The 26,675-nt window shown below is 39.5% G+C and overlaps 1 protein-coding gene across 2 annotated transcripts in view; it reads left to right on the top strand.

Annotated features, from left to right (window-relative positions):
• Positions 1-26,675, top strand: part of CCSER1 (coiled-coil serine rich protein 1) — a 702,960-nt gene that overhangs the window by 198,038 nt on the left and 478,247 nt on the right. For both annotated transcript variants that reach the window (XM_035113300.3, XM_035113302.3), the window contains exon 5: positions 16,473-16,593. In XM_035113300.3, the coding sequence (XP_034969191.3) occupies positions 16,473-16,593 (121 nt within the window). The remainder of the gene's footprint in view (positions 1-16,472; positions 16,594-26,675) is intronic.

Below are 26,675 nucleotides of genomic sequence, written 5' to 3'. Positions count from 1 at the left end.
AGGCAGGTGTGGGGAACTTTTGGTCCTCCAGATTTTGCTGAACTACAACTCCCATCAGTCCTAGCAAGAATGGGCAATGGCCAGGGAAGATGGGAGTTGTAGTGCAGCAACATCTGATGGGCCAAAGCCTTCTGAGAGGTAGTATGGTGTAGTGGTTAAGAGCGGTAGACTCGTAATCTGGGGGACGGGGTTCGTGTCACCGCTCCTCCACATGCAGCTGCTGGGTGACCTTGGGCTAGTCACACTTCTTTGAAGTCTCTCAGCCCCACTCACCTCATAGAGGTTTGTTGTGGGGCAGGAAGGGAAAGGAGAATGTTAGCCGCTTTGAGACTCCTTAGGGTAGTGATAAAGCGGGATATCATATCCAAACTCCTCCTCCTCCTCTTCTTCAACACACCTATTTAAAAGGCTTATGTTACTTTATGAATGTATGCATTTTTATCTATGTGTATGTGCCTGTTGTAAACCACCCATGACATTTGCAAAGTGCTGTACCACATATAAATGAAGTAAACAAATAAATCTGTCTACTGGTCTTAGATTTTAGAGGTTCTGTCTATAATAATTGGTCTTAATTAGGCTTGATTCATTAACTGTTTTGCTGAATTATTTGGATGGCAGTTTCTCATTTGTTACTTATTAACTCATTTAGCTATCAAGATCATTGTGTCTTTGTGCAGTTATTCCTACAATCACAAAGTGTCTGACGGAAGACTTAGGGTTGCATCCAACAAATTCATATTCACAGTATGAATTAGTCAAATGCTATCCCTATAGTCTGATGAAATGTGCAAACATATGGATTAGTTTTTTTGAAGGAATGAATTTCATTCTCTTGCCTTATAATGGCAGGTGTTTTTTTTCCTGAAACATTTCTTTTTCAAAAGAAGAAGCCTGATTTAATAGTCAGTAGAATGCCTGCTGTCTGCACCTTAACTACCCACATGAATGCATGTACTTCTGGCAAATAATAATTTCTACATCGAAAGTCAACTCATTCTCATCCAGTAAATATTTGAGGGGGAGAAATATAGTCAAGCAACTCGCTTCACATAGACTAGGCAATGGCTCATTAAATATCAACATGGTACAGAGTTTGTTTCAGGAAAGAGAAAGGGAAATATTCTTGTCTCCATTAGAAAGAACATAATGGAAATCTGTATAAAGACATGTTAAAGCACCGTAACTGAATACTGCCAACACCGTCAAAGTGAAATAAGCTGGAAAAACATCTCAGTAGTAAAGATTTAATATTTTATTTACACAGATACCCACACACTTATATAGATATAGATTATATATACACACATGGGAGCTAGCTAGATGCAGAGTGTCACTGGTGCAGCAAGGGACTCCGGAACTATTTTGGTGTGAAGCAGCCAGCAATCGACCAGAGAAAAGACTCCCCCTGCCTCAGGAAGTTTATGTGGGTAAAAAGAGGTTTTACATGACATTCATATCCCAGGATGACTCACCTGAGCCTCAAAATGTTGAGTTTCTAATATGTGAATGGAGTTTCTAGGATGTGAATTTCATGTACCGGTAAGATCTCTTCCTACCAATATATAACCTGTAGGGGGAGTCTTGGGTGTTGATTGGGTGCCTGGTCAATTGCTGACTGATTTGCAATAAATTGGTTCCCAATACTCTTGTCATACCACTGACACTCTGCATCTAGCTGGCTCTCTTGTTTGTATACTGTATATATCAGGCATGTCCAACAGGTAGATCGTGATCTACCAGTAGATCACTGGACGTTTATGGTAGATCACTGGTAAATCATTGGCTCCCCCCAAAGAAGCTGAACTGTGGCTCCCCTAAAAAAAAGCTCAACATTTTACTTTCTCCCTGAAAAAAACTCAACAACTTTGACCCAACCCCCCCCCCCCAAAAAGGGGGTAGATCACTGCCAGTTTTAACTCTGTGAGTAGATCGCAATCTCTTGGGAGTTGGCCACCCCTGGTATATACCTATACCTAATCTAGGTGTGTGCATAGGTCTCTGTGTAAATAGAATATTAATCTCATAAGCATGCTGGAGGTAACACCTAGTACTACAGGTAGTGCTTTTTTCCCTAGAAAAATAAGCCCCACTACTCAGCATGAAGTTGTTACAGTAAGTGCCACACTTTTAACAACAAAAAAGAGAGGGGCCGGTACTGCGTACCCTTGAGCAGCCCCTAAAAAACCCACTGACTACAGGTATGATTTGTTATGATACAATGTGTAGTTTTTTGCCTATTGTATCAAAACAAATGATTTTTTGTTATGATTTTGTTATTATTTCTTCCACTTATATTTATGTTAGATTAATGATGCTTCAATGATTTTTTTTTTGTGCAGGGTCAAACTTAAATGCATGAACTTCTATCCCTAAATTTAACTTGATAAGAATCCAAGGTGCAGATTGTGCATGAAGGCAAAGCTTGGGAAGGTGGCTGTCCTCAATTTGTCTGAGGAAGAACAGGGGGAAGCAGATTCCCTTGGCCAGTTGCAACAAGCTAAACATCATGTGCTCCCTGGGTGATTTCCTCTGCTCTTGCTTATACTAGGATAGCCCCAGTGGTTTCCCTGGGTACACTGGGTCATGGCTAGTGGAACTATGGCTTGTACTGGGTGTACACCCAGGACACTGGGTGACATCCGATGGAAATTGTCCACCAGATCAAAAGCAGGTGGTATGTACATATATGCATGGCCTAGATTTTGAACTTTTCCCATGGAGATGTTTTCAACAGTAACAGAAGCATTCTATGTAATGAAAATATATTTATTTTGAAATAAAGAAAGACATGCATCTTTTATGTAGAAAAATGGCATTATTTTAGATCCATAAAAGAGCGTACCTTGTAATTTTAGAGGGGATATTGAACATATTAACCCCAAACACTAATATTCAATTCCTTTCTTATATATCATCTCCTAGTAGCTTGATATTATATTATATTAGAACTATAATAATGCTTGCAAGCTATTGCAGTTTATATTTGGATTATGTTTGCTTTGACTGTAAAGGGTTTGGTATAGACTGCTTGTAATACTAGTGGGTTATGGACCAGACACAATAATGACTCATTTCCTGGGATTCCTGCTTTTGAGACTTCACTGCTTGTCTTGTACTCTAAGTCTCAAAGTGTAATATCCACTTGTATGCAAGGGTTGGCAAATACCTGGAATAGATAGGTAAGGGAAGTCAGCAACAGATTAGAGTCTGGTTAGCTAATCTGACAGTGAAGGAAAAGGGGGAGGCAGAGGGAGGGAGTTTCTCACATTGAAAGTGCATGTGTGCACAATCACATAACTGATCTAGAAGCTCTGTAGCAGACAATAGCATATAATTGTTTGTCTGCTATTACCTAATTTTTTTGGTTAGACACCTTCCCACTTTGAATTGCATCTGAAGCTCCACATGGATGACATAGACATCAGGAAACCAATTCTGGGCCTCCAGGGCTCCTTGTCTCCTACATAGCACATAACACCAAGTACCTGAGATGAATAAGACAACACCTCCACTATTGCTAGCCCATCACCTAGCTTTTCTCGACTTGAGTAACTTGATGTTAAGAGCAGCACATTTTCAAGTTTGTCTTCATGTGTGTGCTGCTTCAAGCCCATTGATCCTACTTGGAATGGAATTCCATTCAGTTTTTCTGGTAAGATTCTAGAAGTCATTGGCCCTTCTCCGTGTTCTAAGTCTCTCACCACCCACTTCTACAGCTGTGGATGTGGCCAATAATGCCTGCTGTTTCCCATGTGATCGTGATTCTTTATTCTCCGTTGGGAACCTCAACCTCGTAAGTAGCCGTTTCGTCATAAGTACTGGCTGCACTTTTAGACTCCATATTGATGATGTAGTTCTGTGCATACAAACTGAACTGGCAGAGAAAGACCTGTATTAGGGAAACAACATCTGCTTTGATGGTGGAAATCTGTGAGTACTTGGACTGGAGGTATTCACAATCTAGGATTTGGTCTGCTGACACCAGCTAATGACAGCCAGTCATTACCTGCACACTTGCTACCTCAGTCATCATAATTGTACAAGTGTGTAGTTCAGGCATAGGCAAACTCGGCCCTCCAGCTGTTTTGGGACTACAACTCCCACCATCCCTAGCTAACAGGACCAGTGGTCAGGGATGATGGGAATTGTAGTCTCAAAACATCAGAGAGCGAGTTTGCCTACGTCTGGTGTAGTTACTAACTGGTGAACTGCCCTTTGCTGATAATCAGTTACTCACATCTGTCTGCTTGCACAGTGCTGCCTCAATAATTGTTTTCTGTTGGTTTCTGGTGTGGACAGGAATTCCATTCCCTTTATGACTTCTCTGTAGCGAAAGCAAATGGTTTAATGGCTGCTGTTGGAGAAAATTGTCTTTCCCCAATTGCCAAGTCTTATATGTGTCTTAATTGTATGTGTTGTAAATATTGCCCATAGTTGAAAGCATTAAAAAAAAAATCCTGCCTTTTGAAGTTCATGGGAAATCGCTATAGCAGATGAAATGTCTCTGTGCAGTTATGAAATAGATGAATGTAAGTGGGAGGCTCATATCTACATTGAGGAAATGTTGTGAGCAAGTAAGCATAAATGATGAAGCAAAAACTGCTCTTTTTGTACAGTAGATTTATGCTCTGGTAGTGATGGTGAAACTGTCTTGCTTTGAATGGCTGTTGGACATAATCTGTGAATGTTCAAAAAATAGTTGTTGTTGTTTTAAAAATTGGCTCTCTTGTACTTTTGGAAGGACAATGTATTTTATCATGTTGTTGGAAACAGATACCTCCCAGCCCTGATGAGGAACAATTGAGGGAGTTAGGCATGTTTAGCCTGGAGAAGTGGAGACTGAGAGGAGATATGATAGGCATCTTCCAATATCTAAAGGGCTGTCACATGGAAGATGGTGCAAGCTTCTTTTCTCTGACTCTGGAGGACAGGACCTAAACCAATGGATTCAAGTTACAAGAAAGGAGATTCTGACTAAACATCAGGAAGAACTTTCTGACAATAAGCTGTTTGACAGTGGAACAGATTCTCTCGAAAGGTGGTGGACTCTCATTGGCAGTTTTAATACAGAGTTTGGATGGTCATCTTTTATATATGCCTGAGTTGAGATTCCTGCATTGCAGGGGCTTGGACTAGATGACCTGGGGAGTCTCTTCCAACTCTACAGTTCTCTGATTCTTTAATCCACTCCACCAATCACTCATCATAATACCTGGGAGCTGCTGTAGATGGTGTTCCAATGCAATCAAGGCTTATTCACTGCAGTTAGATTTTGATGGGTGGGGTGAGGGGCAGAGATCACATGCAGGGTCTGAGAGACGAATAGACCACAGCATTCAAGAGAGCACATTTCTTTCATATTTTGAATTATCTGCAAAAGTCTGTTCATAATCCTGAAGTCCCAAAGTGATGGTTCAACAGCATTCTATGCACATCTGGTTTTCTAAATACAGGTATACTATATCTATAGCCATTTGGCTTCTTAAATGATGGGATACTTGCATTAATGCTGGAAGATGCCAACACACTGCCTGGTATAGGTAAAGGTAAAGGTAAAGGTAAAGGGAGCCCTGACCATTAGGTCCAGTCGTGACCGACTCTGGGGTTGCACGCTCATCTCGCATTATTGGCCGAGGGAGCCGGCGTATAGCTTCCGGTCATGTGGCCAGCATGACAAAGCCGCTTCTGGCAAACCAGAGCAGCACATGGAAACACCGTTTACCTTCCCGCTGTAGCGGTTCCTATTTATCTACTTGCATTTTGACGTGCTTTCGAACTGCTAGGTTGGCAGGAGCTGGTATAGGTATGTTAGTACAATTGTCTATGTGGTAGTTCCAAGCTTAGGCTGGTTGTTATCAGGTTGCTGTTCCTGTTGCCTGCCATGCTAGCTCCTATGGCAGTGCACTGTAGTGCTTGTCAGATAATGAGCTAAATGTTAAAAGGCCAAGAGTCCTCCTCTCTGTCCAGAGGAAAATGGCTCTATTATCAAACCCTAGTAGTGACCTTATCATGATTTTCTCATAAATATTTATTGGTGTCCTAGTGGTATTCTGAAAGGATTATCTCCTGTCACATTTTTAATGCTGTCTGCTGGTGAACACCTTTTAATTGCAGATATTAATTTGCATTCAAATGGGAGGCATCTGGTTCAGCTTTGAAGTAAAAGACAATTTACAAGCTTTCCAAATTGATAATCTGGCACGATTTCATGAAACTTTATTTATTATTTCAGATAGGTGGAGGCAAGATGAATACAATTGTCATATTATATCCTCCTTGATTTCTAATTAACTAAGTTATGTTTTTATTTATTATTATTATTATTAGAGTTGCACTGAATGTTCTCCTTGAGCCTGAACTTGAGTTTTGGAGGGAATGTTCCCCATTCCCAGGTTTAATCCTTCTGTTGGCAAGTGTTTGTGGTCAAATGGTTTTTCATTCTGCTGCTGATTTTCAGCCAATTTTTTCCTGCTTGATTTCTCTCTTTACTGGGATTGCTGTTTAGGAATCATGTACTGAATGTGATGGTGTTACTGCGCAACTTGGCCAATCAAATCCGACTGTGTTCTGATGACAGTATGGGCAAATGAAACCAACGAAGACTGAGGGCAGCTGCTTTTGAAGGCCCCCTCAGGGATCACACACCTTCACAGCCCGGTACCGATCACATGGGTGAATTTTCTGCACAAGCAAATTTTCACAAAATAGGCCCTCCTTTGGACTCAGTCCCATAATCTCCAACATGATGCAGTGGGAAACCAGGACACCCATCTTTTGGAGCACACTCCCGTGCAAGAGTATTGCCCCCCCCAAAAAACCCCCAAGATGTTCCAATTTAATTTACGTAGTTGAGGGGTATGCAGTCCTGACCCATTACACTGCGAAATTAAAATGTATCCATTCTCTGTTCTTTATAAGCTTCATGGCTTGTAATCCTGAGTAATTGATTCATTTGATGCAACTGCAAAGTTTGACATGCATGTAATTGTATATGCATGTATAATTGCAAATTTTTTTGGGGGGGGGGATAACTCACGGTATCAGTTCATGAGATTTCCCTTCTCACACTTCAGGCTAAGTGCATCTAAATTATCGCAATTTACCATATGCATCATTCCACCCCTCTGCGTAACAGCCACAGATAACATTTGTAAGTAGAAATAGGCAGCAACTATCAAATATACAAATACGTGCTTTGCCAAGGAGCATGCAGATGCTTATGGTAATTTAGTTGCTTAATATGCATTGCAGGGATTTCAAAGGAAATATAGCCAGTGATGAATTTTGCAACTTTAACTAAGGGTAGCAGGAGACAAAGTTATCTGGAAAAATCAAACCACTTTGCAAATGATGAGTTTACCAGTATCAAATTATACCTCACAGATCACCTATACTGAGGCCTCATCAGATGGTTCATATACGTACCCATCATGTATATTCTAAATCTATCATACTAATTTTCCAAACCAATGACCAAATGCAGACATTACATTAAATCAGACATAGGGAAACTCAGCCCTCCAGATGTTTTGGGACTACAACTACCATCATTCCTAGCTAACAGGACCAGTGGTCAGGAATGATGAGAATTGTAGTCCCAAAACATTTGGAGGGCCGGGTTTTCCTACCCCTGCACTAAATCATGGTTTATTGTTACAGGAACAAGTCTGCCGAAGCCTCAACCTCACATGCTTTCCCTTCCCCTCTGTGCACTTGATAAGGAGTCAGAGAGCTTCCTTACTAATCAAAGTTCCCTGTGACATCCAAACTTAGATAATTGAGGTTTGTTCTAATTATGATTACTTCAGTTCCCAGAATCTCCAGACAGGGCTGGGAAAAACCCTTCCTGAAACTCTGGAGAGCCACTGCCACAGCATAGACAATATCCAGCTAGGTAGATTAATGGGATAACTCACTATCAGGCAGTTTGCAGTGCTTCTGTTCTATGCTGTTTTAGTATATCTCTGTTGACTGTGGTTTTTGTCATGAAAATAATTGTGGCTTTATTTTGTTTGTAACATGCTTTTGGAAATGTTGATTAAGGAGCATGAAAAACATTTTGAAAATGCATCAGTCAATATAAATGGATGACTTTGATGCATGCTGCGGTTTGAAAAACGAGACCTCTGAAGATATGTGAAGGGTTTCAGCTCAACTTCAGGAACAGTTGTTGAGCAAGCTGTAGATAGCAAGTTTGATTCAGTGTGTGAGATATATATATATATATATATATATATATATATATATATATATGTGTGTGTGTGTGTGTGTGTGTGTGTGTGTGTGTGTGTGTGTTTATTTATTTTTAACATATGCTACATTATTGTGTCAGGGATTGTATAAAAAAATGTGAAATGCACAAAACATATGCCTAATTGGGCATATATATATTTAGATCAGACCACACTTTCATAACAATGGCTGTCAGGAAGCATGAAAAAGTATTACTCTGTTGCTTAATTAAGCCTTGAGCTTTAGTAGTCAAACAATTAATTAATGATTAAAAATTAACTGTGTGTTCTTTCTATTGATTTATGTGGATAATTAATATAGCAGCATTATAAGGTGTACACTGTCCTTTGCATAACTGTTGTAACAGATGAATGTTTTGCATGAAATTAGTTAAAATCGGCATTAATATTTCTGGTACAGAATCATGGAAATGACAGCATGTAAGTGCAAGGTGCCATATGCTTCATTTTATGTCTCTGTGTGCATCAAATATGCCTTAATATTGTGTGTTGAAGAATTTGAAAGAGGAAACTGCTTTCATTTCTTTAAAGACCTGTCATACTTTTTCATGAGGATAAATTATTCGGGTTTGAAATGCTACTTAAAATTCCCCAGATGATGAGAATATTTCTAAGAGGCTAGGGTCAGGTGTTTGCTGCATCACACCAGTTAATATCATCCAGAGGTTACAATTCTGTGGAGCTGAAGACTATGTAAGTTGATGGTAGATAATACTGTTTAAAAATAGATGTAGAAAGCTGAGGAGAAGTTATTGCAAAGGGGGGGGGGCAAATCAATAGACAGGAAGGTTGGTTTGAAAATCTCTTCTATTTTAAACTTTAGTGACTTCCCAGATTCGATCTAATACACCACAAAGTATCTAATAACAGCAAAAATTGTCACAATGGTATTGCTCAGCACCTGAAATGTAATTGCACTGCAATGTTCAGCTATGTGGGCATAGAAAAACACCACACACACCACACGGACACAGCTCTGCTTAGGGCAGAGCTTCCTCAACTTTTCATGTTGGTGACACTTTTTAGACATGCATCATTTTGCGACACACTAACTCAGTTTTACTAGGAAGCCGGAGGTTAAACTAACCCAGGCTTCCTCAAACTCGGCCCTCCAGATGTTTTTGGCCTATAACTCCCATGATCCCTAGCTAGCAGGACCAGTGGTCAGGGATGATGGGAATTGTGGTCTCAAAACATCTGGAGGGCCGAGTTAGAGGAAGCCTGGTAAACTTTTTCTAGCCCCGGAAAGCGCACGGGGAGCGTTCGTGCAACACACCTACACACTGCAGCCAACATACTAATGTGTCACGACACACAGTTTGGAAAGTTCTGGCTTAGGGCCTAATTAAGGAAATTTCTTTTCTCTTACGCAGGTGCTTAAATTTGATATTTTCAAGGCAGGATGAGCCCATGAGTGGCCTGTCTTTGAGTACATTGGCTGCTTTCTCACATTAGTACTAAGTCATTGTTTAAGTATGGTTTCTTCAACAAACTATGTGTCATCTCATGGATGGAGCAAGCAAGCCATGACTTGTTTCTCCAAAGGTTGTTATCCCACCATTCTTCTTTCTTTATGCCTTTGCAGATTGGTGAGCATCCGGGTTCACTTCAGTCTGTTTACCCCACAATACACATTGCATAGAATTACATCTAATGGGAAGCTTAGCTTTTACTTAGATGGCCTTTACCCTACATTATGAATGATAGTCCTCTGTTCGGAGCTGTCTTCTATTTGAAGGGCTGTGCAGTCTTGTTGGGCCAGATCATTCTGTTTCCTTTTTATATCAGTTCTACATGTGCTCCATCATAGCTGTCCTGTAATGGATTTCTTTTTATAAAAAAATGCATGAACAATTTGCAATTAGATTGAACACCTTGTGTACACATTCTTCCCCTAAAACACACATTTCATATGGTTTTCCATGCATTTCCCCTTAAATACACATTTTTATCAGCATACTGTATTAAAATACCAAAACTGAATCACAGAATTCAGAGAACTTCATAAGCCTATTAATAGTTGGGTTCCTATCTGCATATAAGTCTGTTTTATTTAAAATGTAAACTGAACAAATTTATCTTCTCTACACAGCCCAACCCAACTCCATTTTAAAGGTAAATTATAAGGATTGCCCCTTATTTCTGAATATTCTAGCCTATTATAAATGAGCACCCAACTTCTTTCAGAAGAAATCAACTCCATAGAACCTGCCAGATTGCTGCTTAGGATCAGTTTGAGTACACAATGACAGTGAATTATTATTACCAGTATTATTTACTTATACCCTGCCCATCTGACTGGGTTGCCCCAGCCACTTTGTGAAAGTGAATCTTCACACGGTTAATAGGTTTGTCACTAAATATTTCCGAGCCCACACGCCCACAAGCACTGTTTCCAGCCAGGAAATTGGGAAGTATTCAGTGCAACTCTAGCTGTAATAAGATGTGTACCATTTCTAGAATTTGGAATTTTTGCAATCACCTTTGAATATTTTCTGTTAAGCTGCTGCTCCTTGGACAAATGTCAAGTATCAGTTTTAGACATGTTCCTAAATTCCAATCATCTAAAATGGTAATTGCACACTAGAGATTAAATCATGTTCTTATAAGTAGAGGTTTAGTTAACTAATTAGTAGTACGTTACTAAATAAGTTCAAATAATGTGTGTGATCATGCGCTCCAAAATACAGCTAAATGTGTTTCAATGAGGTCCAGTTTAATCTGGGCAATTAAATTGTTAGTAAATTCAGCTTGTGCATTATAAGCAAAGAATGTTTCTGGTTGCCCACTGGAAATCTTCTCTCCTTGAGACTGGGGAAGTATGTGAAGTCACATGTATTTATGGCTTGGCTCATTTTCAGATTCATAAAGGTTTGAAAAGTGGTACAACATGTAAAAAATAATGTGTCTGTGGTTTCTTTTTCTCTTTCTGATGATAGGCAAATGGGCTTGAGCAATAAAAAAGAATGATTTCTAGTAACCATTAGGCACAGTTGCAGGAAAGTCCTGAGAAACAGGCCAAAATGGGGCAAGGGGAGACATTTCCCAAGGCTAAAAAATACATAGTTGCACCACAGAATCATGATGTCCACAGCAATTTGGCAGAATTCCTTCTTATTTGGGCTCAGAGCTTTAATATACCATAGGCACATATAGCTCACTGGCGGGGAATATCCCCCCCCCCCCCGATTTTTATAATGAGCAGGCCACAAAACATCTCATAGAAAATGATGCTGGAAACATTAAACTGTGACATCTTCCCGCATAATAATAGCTTGATGAAACGTAATCAGGGTTGTCTTTTTCCTATGCTGCCAAACCAGAAGCACCAGCATCACATTATCTCAAGACCTACCAACCCTTTAATGATATGTCTGCGCTAAGCTCCATTACATAATGATGTGACATTTTGATAGTTTAATGCTAAGTTGTTCTTCTGTACAAGCTGAGTATTGAAGGGGGGAAAAGCCCTTTTGGTTGTGTGCAATCAACTCTCAATGTGCATAATGTGGGTGTGCTTCACACCATAGAAATGTTTTTAATGAATTCTTGTGCAATTGTATATTACCCCTTGTAAACCTGCTGGCAAAGAGCTGAGCTGCACTGAACTGGGGCAGCTCCTAATGCTTTCTGTCATGGCTGCAGTGTGGCCAGGTGTGTCACAACCTCATGTGTGGTTGACTGCACAAGTTTCCTCTACCTGATTGGCAGACTTTCTCCTGATGGGGTTTTGATGAAAGGGGAGAAACCAAAGCAATTGCTCCACGTCACTGTATAGTTGAGGTACTGAACTGTATATGTGTGTGTGAGTGAGTGAGAGAGAGAGAGAGAAAGGGAAAGAGAGGTACTACTATTTCAGTAAGTAGAAAATGACTGCATCCTTGCACCCACTTCTTTCCTTCATATCAAATTTCTTTCGCAAATTAGTGTTGGGAATCTGAGATTAGATACCCATGCAGTGGAAGTCACCCCCAGTTCCAGGCACCACACTGAGGCAGCTTAAGGTCCAAAATAGCAGAATATTTTTGCAAAATATAATGTTTAAGTAATACAGTTCTGGACATTGATATATACATACAACTTGTAGGCTTTGCAGATATACGCATACAAGTATAAAGTATTTCTGTTGCTCCAGCAAATCAAGACTTCGTACAGACAGACTCATTCACTTCACAAGACTGACTCCGACACACAGACAGACTCACTCACCGATGAGCTGACATGCCCCAATCACGTACATAGTTGGCAGTGGGCCATTACCATAGCAACTGGCTTGGCTGACCATGCACCTGTTGGCTTTTCTCCTGCATGGGGTGCTCATGAAGGAAATTAACCTCCACATTTAGTTCCTTCAACAATTAGCACATCATGTCGAAATAGTGGGGGGAGGGGTAAAAGAGGAGGTTATTTTTTATACTGAAAAAAGTTGAATTAAAATAAAATCTAAAACCCACTAAACAAACAAAAAAACAGACATCCACAACTATAGGGAACTGCACTGTATACACAGTGTGTTTGTTTTCTTTTGTAAAGTAGAACCTCTTAACATCCCTAGAGGTGTTTGGATTCCTTTGATCCTTGTAGTTTTCAAAAGGGTCTGGCCAAAACGGTAGCTTTATGAACATTTGCTTGCATTGCTCAGTTGTGACAGAAATGTCAGCAAAACCTAAGTGTCAATGTTAAAATAAATAATTTGCATGTATATTTAAGCTTTCCAGGATAAAGGTCATAGAAATATGCAGAGCAGGATATTAAAAATTGCATTACTTACACATTCAGGGGCAAGTATTTTTCTATATCAAGTATAGCATTGAGCAGCTCTGATTTCTTTATGGATTCCACCATGATGATGGCAGCACAAATCAGTTGTCCTTGGTATCATTAAATCCAACTATCAGGATGATGTAAGTCAGCATTTTCTCCATTGGGATCCTTTCTTGACAATACAAAGTAGATATAACTGTATTCTTTTGTGACTATTGTGAAAGAAGGCGGGAAAACAGATAAAGCTTCATGGGATGTAATTCATTTGGTAGTAATGGTCCTATTACAGTAATTACAATTTTGTCATTGTGACTGCAGTGTTTAAAGAACCTGGCCTGTGGCTTAATTGCAGATTTATAGCAACTAACCCTTTGGGGATCATTGTCGCCTGTAATCGCATTCTCGTAACTAATGTTTTAAAAAACAGAAGTTCTGTAGCAATTGCGCTGCTGCTAACCACCATCAGTTTCATTTGCCTCTATAATGTTGAAATGTAAGATAAAATATGGGCCTGTTAAGGGTACTATGTATGTTTGTATGTATTATATTTTTACCTTGCAATGCTCAGCCCACATAGGGGACTGGCCTCCAGCTGCTTAAAGCAGCAGAAGAAAAACAATAATATTAAATGGCATCTCTCTCTCTCTCTCTCACACACACACACACACACACACACACACACACACACACACACACCACCACCACCACTGAAATATCAGTGTTTTTAATTAAAGTGCTTTGGTACCCAGTAATTGGAAAACCAAAGGTCCTCCTCAAGGGCCATTTCCCCTGTCTGTCTCTGAGGGGGAGATGGGTCAGCAAGGCTCCCTCCATCAGTTCAGCTGGGGCGGCTGTCATTTGACATATTTGCTTTCCCTTTTCCCTTTCATATAATGTATTTTAGATTGTAAACTGTGGTTTTAAACTAGAAACAGCTTTGAGTGCTTTGGCTGAAAAACAGCACTAAAAAGTAGGAACTCAATAAATTGCAGCTCTTTATTAGTCTGGAAAAATTCTTTCATTTGGCATGGGTGCTGGGAGAGAGCCTCAGAGAATGACCTTAGAACCCAGGCAGATGTACATCAGACAAGACCCTCCTTCATATGTGGACTAAGGTTGGCATACAAACCTGAATGGTGAGGGTAACCTCACTGAATGAGGTGAGGCAGGTGGCTCCTAAAGAGAGAGCCAAATCACAAGTGGAGTTTGATATGCTGGGAATCAGAAGTGGAGAGGGGCCTATTGCACTCATATCCTGCTTGTGGGCATCTGATAGGCATCTGGTTGGCCAACATGAAAATAGGAGGCTGGACTAGATGGGCTTTTGGCCTGATCTAGCAGCCAGGCACTTTGTAAGTTTTAATTATTTTATAACTTTTTCAGTGGTGCAGTGCCCTCTCCATAGAGGCTCCCGTGGCACCCACACTGTGGTCTATTCAGTGCCAGTTGAAAATCTCATTTCCCAAAAAAATTAATTTTTATATTTGGACCTTTTATTCCCCAGCCTTCATCATATGATCCCATTGTGTGTTATAATACAATAAAAAACAATATTGTTTTAAACAATAAAGCAACAAACCAATAGAGGGCATTCTTTTTGACAGCCTCTAAATTGTCCTCCTCTTCACAGAGGTCTGTCTGACACTTTCATTATATACGTTAGCTTTCACCGTTTGCTGATAGCGCACATTACCCTGACCTTTGACTCTATCCAGCTATTCATTCTGATTGAAAATAGTTTTAGCTGATTTTAATCTTGAATTTTTATATGACTCTTCCATGCAACTCTTTCATCCCTGCTTGTTGTTATTTATTACATTCATATCTCACCTTTCCTCTAATGAGGAAGCAGTTTTTCTTTTCGACAACACCCCGAGAAGTAGATTAGGCTGGGAGTCAGTGACTGGCCCAAGATCACCAAGTGAGCTTAATGGCTGAGTGGGGATTTCAAACCTGGTCTTCCATGTCCTAATTCAAGACACAGCTGCACCTCACTGTTGTGAGGGTAAACATCTGCAGCAGGGAGCCTTTTATATCAGTGGAGGCTGTACTGTATATGCAGTTGAGAACTACAGTGACTGGCAGAGGCTTCCCAGGGCTTCCCAACCCTACTTAGAAATGCCAGGGTCCTTCTGGGCTGTATTCAACTCATTATCTTCAATGAAACTACTCTTAAGTAGAACTACTGCTGAATACCACCGTCTGTATGCAAGGCAGATGCTCTGCTGCTGAGTTATGGCCTTTCCCCACCAGTGTAATGCTGGTGTATTAGTGGTGTCAGTATTTGGTACATAAACTGTGGAGCCATGAATTTTGAGGATGAAGAAAGGCTGGCTGAGTTGCTATTTGCGATTGAACCTGATGCTGGAGAACAGTGATAGCTAGAACATAAAGGTCAAGGTTTCCTGTATGTTTGCAGGGAGATCATGTTTAACAAATAGCAGAGCACTGTGAATGTTGCTCGTAAACCATCTTTGCCCCGGGGAGGTGACTCAGTAGGCAAAAGCTATAGTTAAGTACATGATAAGTAAGCAATGATATAGTTATCCCAGCAGGGTTGCTAATTAGTATAGGTTGCAATGGTTTTTATTATGCTACGTACCTGACTACTGGGAACTGTGTGGAATCTCCCATCTACTTTCAGATACATCTAACAGCTGTCAGGTAGTTATGATTCCCATATGTCTTTGAAAGAAAGAAAGAAAGAAAGAAAGAAAGAAAGAAAGAAAGAAAGAAAGAAAGAAATGGTGTTAATAATGCTAACCCCTTCAATCACAAGTTCACCTTAGGGGAAATTTTCATGTTTGTGCTTCATGTTTATGTTTTTAAAAATAGGTTTTCCTTGTTCACAGTTGATTATCCGAGATGCTTTCATAGTTTGGGCCTTACTGGAAAAGACTGAAAAGAAGGCTATATACTTCATAAATGAAAACAAAAATAAGCATGGCATTAGTGCTGACCTGGAGAGCTTTTGACCCTGTTGTTGCCATACAGCTCCCATCAGAGCAAGTCAACATACCCAACAACATCTGCAGAACCACAAGTTAGCCACCCCTGCTTTAGTGTCTTAGATATACTTTCACACACAAGATTTATAATACTGTACACAAGTTCCTTATAACTGCAAGGATAACAACCTTTTAAAACCCAATGTCTTCCATGATTTTTGGTATCTTGCATGCTGAAATGGCATCTGAGCTCTGAAATGTAGCATTAAAGGGTAGCTGAGGCGTTAATGTGGACATCAGGCACTAAGAAGCTACATATGTCAGGACTGCTTAAACCTCCCATTCTCCCACTAATTCAGAGATGAAGCATGCAATCAGCAGACTTGTGCAGTGAACCTTTTACACTAACTTCAGACAGTTAGTGGAGAAGCCCATATTCAAAATAATGTCAGGAAGGAAAAGCCAGAAATGCATTGGTGGTAACCAAATTACTGTTATTTTGCAGTTTGCCGGGAAGATTCACACCAGTCTATAGTCTCGTGTGCTGCTCTGCTGCTTACTCCCATTGAACCAACTGCTGAAGGAAAGAAGAAGGAACAGCCAAAAATGCCTGAAGTGACCAAACAGTGAGTGAGATGTTACAATATACTTCTGGTTTGCTTAGCAAAAAGTGAGAATACGTTCTGCCTATCAGGATTTGTGTGCTGCATCTTCCTCCACTTACTTCTCAGATAACTGACTTAACAAGCACTTCTGACTGTTGCTACTGGACAGTAACAGAGTGTCTTAAGCCTCAATCTCTGGATGCTTGCCTTTTCTGGTTTATAATACTATGTGCCAGGAGAAGCTTGACAGAAGATGGCAATAAACACCCTGATTTCTTGAAGGGATGTTTCAACAAGGAAGGGGGTGGCTTCCCAAAGCTGGTGCTCCAGCTTTTAAACAGCCTCCCCACCAAGATTTGGCAGAGCATATGAACTGTGGCGTTTTCCTCCCCCTGGCAAGCTAAATAATTTTCCTTTAGACATCTCTATAAAGTTGTTTTATGGGTGCATTGTTGTCAAAAACTTTTGCAGAAGAAATGGTTTTTATATGCCTATGGTATATTTAGTTGTGAGCAAACGTAGGGCATAAATTAATAAATATAATAAAATATTAATATTCCCTGCTAACATCTTTCCCTTTGTGTTAAGCTTTTTTTCTCCAACATTACTATTCCTTTGATTATTTTACTTGCCCCTTTTTGGTGAAGACATTTTTTGATGGACACTGTTTTAGATGGAGAAACCAAAAATACACACAGTGTTCTGAATTACTTAATATAATTACAAAATGACATCTAGAATACACCCCTATTCACGTCTACTCAGGAGAAAACCCTCCTGTGCATCTTAATGACGTGTGAGTGTGTGAGTGTGTTTATGTGTGTGTACACACACACACACACACACACACACACACACACACACTACAAAAGCACACTGAGCTGACAGTTTCAATGAACACCTACCTATAACCCACAAGATCTCTTTCCTAAATAAATACAGTCAGATTGGATTTTACCAGTGCATCCATGGAGATAGGAATTTGGTATTTGGCCACTTAGAGCTCCCTTTAGACTGGTGTAATACTCAAAATGTATAGCCTCTAATCGAAATGTGTAGCCGCCTGATCTTGTATTCATGCAACAGATCGAACTACTGGGTAGATAATCTGGGAATAAGCACAATGAACCACTGGAAGACGAAAGCCCAATGAATGATGTGAGAACCATGAATATCTTGTTTTGTGTAGGATCAAGTACCTTGGCAATGCAGAACAAGTCATACTTGTCTCTCTGATCTCCCATAGCACTTACTTCCCCCTAGTGTAAATTTGTATTATATTTCTCCAATAGCATTTACAAGTGAGTTCAGAGGAAGATGAAGCGGAAAGCTAATAAGCTTGAGACTTTGAACACTTCAAGCCTAGATTATTATTTTTTTCACACACACTACCCTGCTGTATGACATTTGTTCAGAGCTGATTTGTTGTTTGAATTCATAGAAATAAAACAATTTTAAAAAGCGCACTGACATTTGGGGCAAACATTCCAAGCCTCCTTGGTGTTGCTATGGTGACAGTTCAGCAAGCCTCTGTTGAAGGAATGCGGATGCTAAAACTTATTGTGAACTTTATTTTAGTTCGGTAGGAAGCGGCAAACATATTAATAAAAAAAAAAACACAAAAGCCCTGAGACATGTTGAGATGGCTACATAATGGAAGGGATGTGTCCTAGCTGAGAACACCAGAAAAGGAAGCTAGTTTGTGTTCTGGAAAAGAAAGCACTTCTAAGTGTGGCTGATCACAGGCTGCCAGATGAAAGCTCATGCTGCCTTGCAAGGAACAATATAAGGAATCTGGAGATACGTAATAAAGGCCTCTTGTATGCTGAGGATTTCAGTTAGTCTATGCTTTGTTGCTTGATGCCAGCAGTGTTGACAAACCACAATAATAAAATGTCAGTGTAACAGAGTACAACTCCACTGAGAACTGATTCACACAATCTATTTTTGTCTCCGCCGTTTCCATGTTTATTTTGAGTGAGCTGTTGTTGTTATGCTGCTGCTTCTCCCTGTACCAGCCTGCCCCTCTCAATATCTCTGAGAGAGGGGCATTGCATGCGGATGCAGGAAAGGGCCTTCTCTTTGGTAGCGCCCTGCTTTTGGAATGCCCTTCTATCTCAGATACGGCACCTACTTTACTTTCTATTTGGTGCCAATTTAAAATGTATTCATTTGCCCAAGCAAATTTGTGACGGAGCTGGGCATTTTGTTTAGACTCAGGATAGAGCAGCCTATAGTATTAAAGGAAATACAGTAATAGAAAACGTTCCAGCGTTCACATATGAAGGGATGAGGTAAAAAATCATAGTTCTGCTGCTGTAGGAAATTAGGGGTGAGAGACTGGATTCCTGGACATTAATCAGGAAAGGTCTTTTTAAATTTGAAACTTTATGTCTTGGCACTTCCGTAGCACCACAGCACTACTTTTGGTACGTTACAGTAACTTTCATTTGCAGTTCTGCAAGTAACAGTGATCAAGCATATATGATGCAATGGTAAATGGTGCAGAGGTTTAAAAAGACTGGCAAAATTAAATATCCTGGGAAGAATTAAATGACATATTATATTCACCATAAAACTGGCGACAAGGCTGAAAAGCAATTCCAGAAAGTTTAGATTTTGTTTCTCTTAATTGGTGCAAATAACATAACTTAACTAGTTGAGTTGAAACAAAATAGAAAAATTCCTTCCAGTAGCACCTTAGAGACCAACTAAGTTTGTCATTGGTATGAGCTTTCGTGTGCATGCACACTTCTTCAGATACTTATTTAGATACTTAACTAGTTGAGTTGAGTTCTTCAGATGCCCAGTTTGGGAGGATCGTGTAGAGGGCCCTAATGTTGTACATTGCAAATCCCATCAAAATGGAGTTACACCCAATTCAGCTTTTCTTCCTGCGGCTGCTGTTGTCATTAAGTTTTTGTCATTTTGGTTGTCACTGGTGAGGAATCATACACCATAATGATGTCAGGACATAGGGCAGGTTGGGGAGAGGGCGACGCTTGATACAGAGCTGCCATTTTTTAATAGAAAACTTGAGAGATTTGCACCTCCTTGAAAACTTTATCCCCATTCTCCAGGGGATATGGTGCATGCTGTTTCTGTTTGTAATCTAAATTGGTTGTATTAAGTCTTCAAGTGTGTGATTGATAGGTCCTGGGTTGCAAGGTGAGATGGAAGGAAGTAGATAATTAAGCTGCTTGTGCATTATCTGGGCAGATACATCGAAAGAGCTGCCTTACTGAACAGGAGAGCACCTTATCAGATTTGTTATTGTAATGAACTGGTGATGCTTTTTATTATGCTGTGTGGCAGCTGTTAACACTCTCATAAAACATATTGCCAACCAGAATAATGCTAAATTGCTGTTCAAACACAACTATCTGGGAAGCCAAGGTTACCTTGATGGCACAACAGAAATAGTCCACTCATTTACTCGGGTAGCACATTTCCTTCTGCATGGTATTGACTTTGCTACATCTAATCTAGCTCTATACCCAAGAACTTTAGAACATTTTCACAGCCTTCTGGTTTTTGTGTGTGATTGTCCACTGCCAGATGAACAGCTGACTGCAAATTTACCCGCCACACCCTTAAAGTCCTGTATTAATTTTCAGCATGCTCTTGACCTTGGCATGGTGAGCAGCAAGTCTAGGTAATGCTAAGCCAATTTTACACAGATATTTTTAAACAATGTTTTTTTTTGACAAAATGCAGTATACAGCATAAAGCAGCATGGGAGAACACACTGCAGAATTTTGTGCACAAAATAAATTTCATTTCCCCTGTTAGTGTGGTCACTAAAGCCTAATCTCCTTGGAAATTAATCTCAATGTGCATGATTTATTATTAAACACAGAATTTGGGTTAAGAGAATACATGCAGTTTTGTTCTTTATTTGGCAAAGGCAATCCTTTGATTAAATCAAGAACCTATAATTGTATTTTTTTGATTTGCTGAGTGACAGACTCAGCTTTACTAAGGATGCTGATAAAGTTGGTTTGGCTGAGGTCCTGGTATGAGTTTTGAGGGCTCATGAAGCTGACCTCATAGAAGAGGTGAACATTACAGGGTCCCTGAATTATTTTCCAGCTTGGATTAAAAAAAGCTGCCTTACAGAAGAAAGATGTGGAATGCTATGGTTTACGACTCCATATCAGGTTTTCTGGGAAATTGACCAGTGGACTTGGCATTTATGGATATTTTGACAATTTGTCATCAAGTTGATTTAATAACATTTCCCCTCTGCCTCTCTTTCAAAATACAGAATACCTAGGTTGTGCCCACTGGCCCAGCCACACTATTCATCCAGCCAATCTACCCAATTCCCTTTAAGCAGAACTCACCTGACTGGGCTGCATGATGGTTATCTAGTCCCAACAGAGAAGTAAGAAAGTGAGGAAGGTGTCTCTCTTATTTTTCCTCTAGTGTGCTTGGATTGAAGGCTTGACAGGGGCATGGCAAATTCATTTGGAAAAATAGACCAAACTATTTCAGATTTTTTCACCAATTAGTTCCCTATGAGTCAATCCAGTGGAAGTCTGTGTATAAGTTTTGAATGCTTATTTGTCTTGCTAAGAGAAAAAAGTGAATTCCTCGAATATTTTTTATTTTTATATGTATTACAACATAGGTATAGAACACAATATTCATTTAATAATAAAGTACCTAATCTTGCAATAAAGACTAAATTATTACAATTTAGGAGGGAAATCTCAATATTTATTGTATCAGTTCCAATAATTAATGAATAACTCAAAAGTATGGATATGTAACACTTTTGCTATATTTATGTTTCAAACTTTGCACCGTAAGGCTACAGTCCTTATGCATACCTGCCTAGAATTAAATCCAATTGAACTCAGCAGGGCTTATACTTTTAAGTAGATAAGTAAAGGATTGCTATGTATATCTATATTTTGTTTTGGAATTCAAAGTGATTGGTATTAATGCTTTTGATCATATGCTCATAATTAGTCACAAATTTATTGTTAAATTTCTTAAGAGAACAAGGGAATTCCAACACAAAGACCTAATAATTTCCCTGCAAAATGTAAAGCCTCTGAGAAGCCAACTAAAAAATGATGTTCAATACAAACTGAGCCCACCCTTTGTAAACCACGTAGGAATATCTGGATAAATTTAATGGACTACAGGAAAGAGCAGAAACACTTAAGCACTAATGCTATCTGTGAAAGTAGACAAAATTAATGTAGCAATTTGGAACATTGCAGCATTTGAATTAAAGTTCCCTCTCAATAATTACAAATTAGGTTGCAGAAACAGATTTGCAACTCAGCTGTGAGGATTAATCAAGTATGTACATTATTACAAGAGACTGTTTGTGAGTAATAAAACATCATAAAATTGAAATAAATGCAATATGTGCACGTGCGCACAAATAAAACTAAGACAGCTCTTTCATGAGATGGATGTGTAGTGGATTAACAACACAAACTTGTGACCCATTGAGTTCAACAGGACCTACTTTGTCAAGTAAGGGGGCTTGTACCATGAGGCTAATTATCTTGCCATGTTGGATAAAAGGTAAGTTCCCCAGGCAGCCACAGCAGCACTGGAGCTGCTTGTGGTTTTACATTTTATTTATTTGTAAATGAAAAGATTTCTACACCGCTTCTTACGAATCTGATTTACTAAATAATAGAACAAAATCGAATAAAAAACAATAATTTTCATTAAAAGCAATAAAATTCCAGTTCTTTACTGGACAAAGTTCAAGGAAGGACAAAAATGACATGCTTCTTTATGTAATACATAGTTAGACTTATGCTAGTAATGGTCACCTGCCTGGATGGCTTAAAATCATGAAGATTAAAGGAATCAATGGCTCCTAGTTATGACTGATATTATGCCACTGCCAGGACCAGGCTCTGAACAACAGTTGTTCTCCCAGACCATACACGTTCTCTGTTGACTTCTCATGATAAGTTGTAAAATATAAATGCAGAACACATTTCCAAATTGTCTGTGAAAGTAACAAGATGCTGAGTTTAAGGATGTTTAGAAAATATATTTTTGTTACTGAACGTTTAAAAGACTATGCAAATGATATTAGATACCATTCAAATAAGAAACAATTAGCAAAGGACACAAAAGGTCAGCATCTGTTATTAAGATAATATGTTATGCCAAATGGTTTACATTCCATGGAGATATTCTAGCTAATCGAATTCTGCTGTGTTAGTTCAGCTTTTGATCCCTTGAAAATAACAAATAATAATCAGCATTGTAATATTAGGACTAATCTCAACTAATCATTCTTTCAGAAAGTTTCTTTTTTAAGTTATTCCAGTTGCTACAAAATGGCCAATATTCTTTTGTTTTACATTACTGGTTAATTGTTTGGACTTTTCATATCAAGTATTCTGTAAAAGTCTGCTGTGAACATGCATATATTTGCACAGTGGAAAAAAATAGTTTTCCTATAATTTACAGTCATGGGAATAATAAAGTATGCTCTTCGAAGTCTGTGGTTTTGCATATGAGGACATAATAACAATAGTCTGTTCCTTAGCGGATCTTAAAATAGGTGTATACACCCTCCCATGAACATATTGCACTGTGTCATGATTTATTTAACCGCCATGTGTTGTTATCCCTTAATACAGCTTAAGGTTTGGCCTTTTTACTGATACTACATACTGACTAACCATTTTTTTTAAGGAATTGGGTACTGTATATGGTGCAGAAATGGCTGCACCATTATAAAATGCCAACATTACAATCTTGGCATTCCATCTTGCTTCACTGTGGTTTAAAGTATTCTCTTCCGATAATGTAGCCTTTTGCCAGGTGCCACAGCAAATGGATGAAGGGTCCACTTTAAACTCTGTACGTAAGTGAGGACTGGTTTGGCACACTATTGTACTGCAAATCCCCTAATTAGTGACAGCAAGCAAGGGTTTTACTTATATTTTTGATATCCTCTTCAAAAATGAAATGCCCAAAAGTACTAAAAGGAAATAATTTTGCTTCATGTGCATATTATCCAGTAAGAGACAGTGTACAGTGGTACCTCAGGATAAGTACTTAATTGGTTCCGGAAGTTCCGTACTTAAACTGAAGCAAACTTTCCCATTGAAAGTAATGGAAAGTGGATTAATCTGTTCGAGACGATGAAAAACACCCCTTAAAACAGCAATTTAACACAAATTTTACTTTGTAATGAGACCATTGATCCATAAAATGAAGGCAATAATCAATGTACAGTGGTACCTCAGGTTAAGTACTTAATTGGTTCTGGAAGTCCGTACTTAACCTGAAGCGTACTTAACCTGAAGTGAACTTTCCCATTGAAAGTAATGGAAAGTGAATTAATCTGTTGCAGACGGGTCCGTGGAGTACTTAACTTGAAAGTACTGTACTCGACCTGAAGCGTACTTAACCCGAGGGATGACTGTACTCCTAACTTCTTCCTTTCACTTTCATAAATGAAAAGCAACATGCTCTGCTGTCATTGACTACTGTTAAACCAATCACTTCCATGCCTGTAAAACTAAGCAATGTAATAGTAGGGTGTAGGTGTTTCTTTTAAGGTGCTTAAAGTGTTTGGCATCTAGTTACTTTTTGTTTCCTTAAATCCTGTTAAACATATTATGTTAATAGTAGATGTATTTCTGTATGGCAGGTGGAAGACCCAAGACTGTAAACATAGTATCTTGCATAAGGCCATTTAGCGAGTGAGGTAGGATTTGAACCAGGGACTCCTGATTTCTAGCTCAGCCTCTTTGCCACATGTGGTCCACTTGTTTACCTCTATATCTGTGCACTAATTTCTAAGTTAAAAAGGTAAAGGACCCCTGGATGGTTAAGTCCAGTAAAAGGCGACTATGGGGCACAGTGCTCATCTTGCTTCAGGCTGAGGGAGCTGGTGTTTGTCCACAGACAGCTTTCCGGGTCATGTGGCCAGCATGACTAAACTGCTTCTGACACAACGGAACACTGTGATGGAAGCCAGGGCACACGGAAACACCGTTTACCTTCCCGTCACAGCAGTACCTATTTATCTACTTGCACTGGTATGCTTTTGAACTGCTAGATTGGCAGAGCAATGGGAGCGCACCCTGTTGGGCGGATTTGAACCGCTGACCTTCTGATCGGCAAGGCCAAGAGCCTCAGTGGTTTAGATCACAGCGCCACCCGTGTCTTTTTCTTCCATAGACAAACACAAAAGTTGTTATTGCAAATGAACCAAGAACCATATTGGTTGTAAAGCTTCAATAATTCATGTAACATGGAGAGATAATAAATCCTTCGTTTTCCCCATGCTCACTGTAAATATGAAGGTATGATCTATGATCAGTTATGTATGTATCACTATGTAGTATCTATGTAACAGTGTAAATATGTAAACAGTCAGGGTCAGCAAACTTTTTCAGCAGGGGGCCGGTCCACTGTCCCTCAGACCTTGTGGGGGGCCGGACTATATTTTGGGGGAAATAAATATATGAAGGAATTCCTATGCCCCACAAATAACCCAGAGATGCATTTTAAATAAAAGGACACCTTCTACTCATGTAAAAACATGCTGATTCCCGGACCGTCCGCGGGCCGGATTTAGAAGGCGATTGGGCCGCATCCGGCCCCCGGGCCTTAGTTTGGGAACCCTGGTGTAAATACTTAGTATAGCACAATGCTTCACAAAATATAAGAGTGCAGATCCATTGTAGTAGCCATCGGGAAAATTAAATTTCATTCTAGTGCACTGCCAATGCCAGAATCTCTGCTGCAGCCATAATATTTGTAAGGGGCACACTGAAGAGAAGACAGTGTCACCAGGGACACTTTGGTCAGGGCCTTTGCCCTTTCCTCCACCCCCATTTTACCATCTTGCCTGAACACTACTATATTCTTTTCCACTTTTGTATTTAAAACATAAAGAAAGCAAAAGTCACAAGGTGTTTGGTTCGAGTGCTCACAACTCTTTCAGAAGCAGCATTTACCTCCTCGCGTGGGCTTAAGCCACTGATCATTTCACTTTTAAACAAAATAGTTGATCAATGGGAGCTGAAATCAATTGAGGTTGCTCAGGCATGTCTGAAGGCAGAATATGATCTATCTATATTTAATTAAGCAAATTGGAATGGAACCAAAGTAGATATAAATTGTTGGTTGCACTGTCCAGGCAAGAGCAATAGTACTTCAGAAGTCATTTAGCTACAGCACTGTAGAAATCTAAGATAATAGAGCTATTGTTGGGGTTTCAACATTTATACTGCTCATTGAAGTCCAAATTGAAAACCAATTTTTCATGGGCAAGTTGAATGGGGACAGGAGCATGGACATTGATTCCAGTCAAAAACTATTGCAGGGGCACTGCCTTTAAATACAAACCATCTACTTTTGTGACACAGCACCTCTTTGATTAAAATTTCATTACCGGTATGTTTGAAAGATAATTATCCTGCACTCAGTAAAGAGGAGAGTTAATTTGCATTTTACAGGGAGTTCATTTGTATTTTTTGCCATTAAGCATATCATCCTGACACTTAAAAAATGTAGGGCTAAAATTAATGCACCTTAAAACTTTTTGATTCGTAACAACAGCAGAAAGTACTGAGTTGTGCACGCAGATTTTCCACGTGGGAATTCTGAATTTTGCCTCCAGTCTATGTAGCTGAATAAGAGCTATTTGAAGATAAAAACTTTCCTTGTGACTGCAGATGTTGCTGGAAGTCCGCCTTCCTTGACTTGGAATAGAAATTTTTGGTAAATTGTAATGGTAAGCTCCTAACAGTTTATAGCAAGTAGTGCATTCCATGTGTAAGGATTAGGGTCAGCAAGGCTGCATTCTGCAAGGCTGGGAGCATCCCATCCCCTTGCTATAAGAGGAGATTTCAGGAGGATGGGGGAGAAGGGACATGTTTCTTAGCTGTACTTAGCTCTACTTTATAACTCAGATTAAGGGCTGGCTGCCCTTGTGGGGAGTATTATTAATGTGAGCTCCTAAAATCACTCCAAGGCTAGCTGCTTGGAGCACTCCTCTTAGTGACTGGGGATACACAGCAAGAATTTGTTGTGTTTCAACTTACATAGAGTAATATTCAAATAGTGCCAGGCACTAGAGTTCATTAAAGAAAAAA

This window comes from Zootoca vivipara, chromosome Z1 (assembly GCF_965207765.1).
Source record: "Zootoca vivipara chromosome Z1, rZooViv2.hap1.1, whole genome shotgun sequence".
Taxonomy (NCBI): domain Eukaryota; kingdom Metazoa; phylum Chordata; class Lepidosauria; order Squamata; family Lacertidae; genus Zootoca; species Zootoca vivipara.
This window is presented reverse-complemented; position numbering and strand designations above follow the sequence as displayed.